The 5844-nt window shown below is 40.1% G+C and overlaps 1 protein-coding gene across 1 annotated transcript in view; it reads right to left on the bottom strand.

Annotated features, from left to right (window-relative positions):
- LOC106873007 (phospholipase A2 group XV) overlaps positions 1–5504 on the bottom strand; it is a 15398-nt gene extending 9894 nt beyond the window's left edge. The window contains exon 1 of the mRNA XM_052966935.1: positions 5099–5504. Coding sequence (XP_052822895.1) covers positions 5099–5189 — 91 coding nt within the window. The 5' untranslated portion in view covers positions 5190–5504. The remainder of the gene's footprint in view (positions 1–5098) is intronic.
- Between the last annotated feature and the right edge of the window lie 340 nt (positions 5505–5844).

The following is a 5844-nucleotide window of genomic DNA, read 5'->3' as shown; positions in this document are numbered from 1 at the left end:
AACGATCTCGCTCGAATGTCTTTTCACGTGCCACTGGCACAATTGCCAGGGAGGCGACGTTGGTAATGATCAACGGCCACGCTCGAAATGGTGTATTTTACATGTCACTGCACAGGGGCCAGTCCATCGGCACTGGCAACGATCTCGCTTGAAATGGTGTATTTTACATGTCACTGCACAGGGGTCAGCCCATCGGCACTGGCACCGATCTCGCTCGAATGTCTTTTCATGTGCCACTGGCACAAGTGCCAGGAAGGCGACGTTGGTAACAATCACGCTAGTGCTATTTACGTGCCACCGGCACAGAAGCCAGACAGCTGTTCTGGTAACGACCGTGTTCAGACGGTGCTCTTAGTGCTCCACTGGTACAGGTGCCATCACGATTTCGCTTTCGCTTGCCCCAACAGGTCTTTGCAAGCTGAGTTTAGTGCTCCTACAAATTTAGTTCGATTTCGATTTCACTTGCCTCACCATGTCTTCGCAAGCAGAGTTTAGTGTCCAATGAAGGAATGCTACGCGTAAGTGGGCTGGCTACATCCCTGGCAGAGGCCTTGGATTTTGGTCTCACTTGGCTTGCCGGGTCTTCTCACGCACAGCATATTTCCAAAGGTCACGGTCACAAGTCATTGCCTCGGTGAGGCCTAATGTTCGGAGGTCGTGCTTCACTATCTCATCCCAGGTTTTCCTAGGCCTGCCTCTTCCACAGGTTCCCTCAACCGCTAGGGTGTGGCACTTTTTCACACAGCTATCCTCATCCATTCTCGCCACATGTCCATACCAGTGCAATCGTCTCTCTTGCACACCACAACTGATGCTTCTTAGGTTCAACTTTTCTCTCAAGATACTTACACTCTGCCGAGTATGCACACTGACATTACACATCCATCGAAGCATACTGGCTTCATTCCTTGCGAGCTTAAACATGTCCTCAGCAGTCATGGCCCATGTTTCACAGCCATGTAGCATGGCTGTTCGTACACATGCATCATACAGTCTACCTTTTACTCTGAGTGAGAGGCCCTTTGTCGCCAGTAGAGGTAAGAGCTCTCTGAACTTTGCCCAGGCTATTCTTATTCTAGCAGCCACCCTTTCAGCGCACTCACCCCAACTAATTTGGTCACCCAGATAGCGGAAGCTATCAACTACCTCTAGTTTTTTCTCCTTGGAACGAGACAGGTGTATTCTCTTATCATGGTCGTTCCTCACTGTAGTGAAAGAGCTTGTGTGCTCTAATGATTTCGAGAGTGATGCTGTCTGGAGTCTTAGACTCCTGGTAAGGCCACCCATGGCGAGAAGGTCAAGGATGAGGTCTCAGACTAAACACAACCAAACACCAACATCAAAACTCAATGGCGAAGCAAGCAGAGGAGGGCAATCTCAAGCCCCCGTGGAATGACTCTGGCGGAAGGGGGCAATGCCTGGCGGGCAGGGGTGACAAAGGCAAACAGAATCCGGCAGCTCACTGCAACCACCCTAAACAAGACTACATGTCTCAATTCTTGAGCCGTAGTGGAAAAGTTGCTGGGCAAATGCGTGTGCATAGCTGTCACACAGCCATAGTCAACTCAAACAATTTACTCAGCAACTGGCTTTGTCTTTCTACTCTTTGAGTCTCAAAAAAAAAAAAATGCAATGCAGATGGCATTGCATCGGTCAGAGGTAGGTCTGGAAAATTGGAAGCCTCTAGTCTGTGACCACACATTCAGGCGAATCTTAGATGGTCGCTCTCCATTGAATAGCTGTGACATTGGTGTTCGGCAGCTGGACTCGTGACTGGGTTGGCCTCTTTAAGATTACCACAGCCCACCCCTGAAGAGGGAGCCCCTAAAAAAGGTGGGGCAAACATCGTATACAGCAACTCGATCTGGCCAGCATACTGCAGCTGGCGAACCTCCCACTCAGTGCTCAGAACTCTACTTCTACTCATCCATCATCAACTATCATTTTCGGGGCCTGGAACATCCAGACTCTCCAGGACAAGAATGACATTAATTGGAAAAAAATCCCCGTCAAAACAGAGAAATTCCGACTTATGTGGGTTGTCTGAACCGAAACTCCACCCCCGCTCCCTTCCAAAACATTTTGCCTACAAATTTTCTATGTAATCGTAATCTACGCCGTTTGAAAGGTATTTGTATAAAATTTCATTAAAAAATACCCATTTTCCTGAAATTTACGAGGGGGAAAATGTCGGGTTATGTGATTTTCCGAAAACCCTCTTCTCAACCCCTCGGAAAAATTTTTTCCAACAAATCTTTACACACACTCAATATACGGGATTATTTATTGAAAATTTCGTTATGAAGCAACAAAGTCAGTGGGGCATACATCTGTAGTTATGCCTATGTATGTATGTATGTATGTATGTATGTATGTATGTATGTATGTATGTATGTGTGTGTGTATGTATGCATGTATGCATGTATGTATGCATGCATGTATGTATGTATCGTCAGTAAATCATAAATCCGAAAAAGAAGCACACTCGTAAGCCAACAGGTTTTAGGTTCTGATTGATATGCTGCGCTTTATGGACGTGCATCTCACGGGGTAATCCCATAAACCGGCCTTATACACACACACACACACACACACACACACACACACACACACACACACACATATATATATATATATATATATATATATATATACACACATATATATATATATCCAAAATGACACGAGTTTTACTCTACCAACTATAATAAATCAATGATTTGCTTTTTTGATATCAAAATATATGATGATATATGTGCTATTAAATCAACCACACATTAATAAATTACTATATATTTTCTGTACCAAAGGTTCAGCGTAAAGGCGCTATACAAAGAGATGTCTAACCTAGCAATTTATTGAGCAATTCCATGGACTGAGCTACGTAAAGTTTTAAGTGTATATTTAAAAAGATCCACATTTTGTATATTCAATGGATAATGACGGATGCTGTACGTTGAATTCATTTATTTTTGGTTGTCAAAAATTTGGCAACCCTAAGGAAGACAACTATTTTGAATTAGTAGAGAACATGCCCTCCAATTTAAATAAGCTTAGCTGTAAACATGAACATCAAGGACCAGTACCGCCGCGAAGAGCAAAGAAAAAGATTCCATCAAGGTATAAACACAGGGGAAAACGTATAAGAGAAGACAAGATACAAATATGATGGCATATTCATGTTTAATGCTTATTTGGGAGATACAATTACAACAGATTCTAATGCAGTGTACTTTAAGTTTCTGTACTAAAATAATCTGACTTAGCAGTTTTCATAGCATGTAACACTATATCAATAACATTAATATTGTTCGCATTTGTAACGAAATAGCATATGATTAATTATTTTTAATTAAGAAAGCAAAACTAATTTTGGAATCAGCATCCCAAATATTTCAAAGAATGGGTCAACCTGTAAGACAGCAAAATATAACGTGCAAATGGGAGTCTCTTTATTTCGGCGCACGAGTGGATACATCGGTATCAAAATAGGTATCTCCAAAACTAGAGCCTGATCGGGCAAAAGTGATGGTATATTTGGTAGTAGTGCTCCAAAAGGAAGGGTGAATCTCGAAGCAAATAAAGCTATAAATAGCATGTGAATATTGAGTTAAAAACCATTTGGATAGAAAAAGGCTGTCGGTGGAATACGAGCCCACATAAATGTTTAATGGTCCCTAATTTTTGCGAAATCCCCGCCAAATTAACTTAATCGTTTATTCCACTATGGTCAATAACATAAGTATCGCTATTTGAATCGATTCAACCGATCTTATCACTTCTAATAAGAAATAAACTTTGTGCTGGGTTTTTCCCTTCCACCACTTCGAGTTCTGTCAACGTTAGAAAGAACCCACATTTCTTTATTTCATTTTTCATGCTTATTAGAGAAAACATCGATCAGATCGATGTATCCCTTCCTTTTATGTCCCTCACAATCAATACCAACTGTAACAATAACATAAGGGCACGATACACTATGAGATAAACATTCGTAACATATATAAAAGGCCGATGTCACAATATCAAGTGTTTATACCAATATTATTATTAGCATTGTCGTCATAGCTTGCGCAACATTCTTAAACCATTTTTAAATGGCAGAATATGTAAACATGGCAAGTGAGATAAGATGACTAATTTCAACCCATCATACTGAATCATAGACAGAGTGGGGGGACAGAATTCTAAGCTCTTTGTCTGATTTTTACTAGCATAATTGATTTCATAACTATGGCAATGTTGATCGTAAACAACTCGTTTCTTAAAAGAGAATTGGTAAACCGTTGTAAGCAGTTCTTCGTAACTATAAAAACAAAGAATAATTAGTATTGTTGTTGATAGCTTATTGTCACTGTTACAATAGCATTGTTTATTTTGTAATCTCATCTAAATGTTGCTTTTTAGCCCAGGTTTAACCTGATCGAGTACACCTGTATTCGATAATGTTCCATCCGTAACCACCTTGTCTTTTGTTCATAATGTATCAAATACTTTCTTATTCAATGTGCTCTTCCTCTTTTCTAAGATAGTAGGTATCTAAGGGAGAACTGGCTGCTTTTTATAGCAGTTTGAGTGACTACGTAGAAGCTGCATATTTTGGCTTGAGGGGTTCCCTCAGGCAAAATGAACCAGGGCAGTCATCCGAACAGCTAGAAATAGCAGCGAAATCGCCATCAAACTACATCTTACTGTCTTAAACAAGGAAGTATACAATGCAGCGTAGGTCATAAATTGAAAACTGAATCAAGATGATTACGGCTGGAATGCCTGTAATAATAGTTCTGATTGGTAAGGGCTCACCTGGTACAAAACAAGGAAAAGCATGCCTTTAAAAGGAAGAGACAAAGGTAGACTCTTTAAATATGATTCGGTTACGAAGTTACTGGAAATGTCAATGACAACGCGGAAAGAGATAGCGAGATGAGAAACATTTGATTAATGAAAGAGATGGGAATGTTGTGCTAAATTTGGACATTGTTTATATAATATTGCCTTATGATTGTAATTTCTTTCAAAACATTTTAAAATAACAAAGCAATAGCATTATGTAACAAAAAATAGATAAGCAAACAAAATAGAAACGAGCGATTCTTACCTAAAATAACTGGGTTTATGGAGATGACAGATATTACAGCAAGAATTAAGAGTGAAAGAAAATCTACGAGAATTCTAGCAGACGTTGCCATCACTTCTTCACTGTTGTTGATGCAATGCGGTGTAATACGGTGTTGGGAAATTTATAAAAATGTTCAAATCCCGGAACTAACACATGAAATGGTTGGTGTCAATTAAACAATTTCAATATCCTATTAGATCTGACCTCTTATTTATTTCATCAATGGCCTTCATGTTCCCCTCTCTTCGTGATAATAATTTAAAACATCCTCCTCTTTTCAAGATAATTTATTATAATATTCCGCTTTTCTAGCCAATATATCACATTGCCCCTCTTGCATGAAAATAGTCTATAATATTTCCTCCTTAAAAATTAATAGTTTGTGAAATACAGACTGCCGATAGCATTTTTATGTAGGGTAAGTTTATTGGCGCAGGTGTGGCTATGTGGTAAGTAGCTTGCTTACCAACCACATGGTTTCGGGTTCAGTCCCACTGCGTGGCACCTTGGACAAGTGTCTTCTACTAAGGCTCGGACCGACCAAAGTCTTGTGAGTGGATTTGGTAGACGGAAACTGAAAGAAGCCCGTCGTATATATATATATATATATATATATATATGTGTGTATGTATGTGTGTGTATTTGTGTGTGTGTCAGTTTGTTCCCCCAACATCGCTTGACAACCGATTGTGGTGTGTTTACATCCCCATAACTTAGCGGTTCGG

Source organism: Octopus bimaculoides, chromosome 1 (assembly GCF_001194135.2).
Source record: "Octopus bimaculoides isolate UCB-OBI-ISO-001 chromosome 1, ASM119413v2, whole genome shotgun sequence".
In the NCBI taxonomy this organism is placed as follows: Eukaryota; Metazoa; Mollusca; class Cephalopoda; order Octopoda; family Octopodidae; genus Octopus; species Octopus bimaculoides.
Note: the sequence above shows the minus strand (reverse complement) of the source record. Positions and strands in the feature narration are given on the sequence as shown.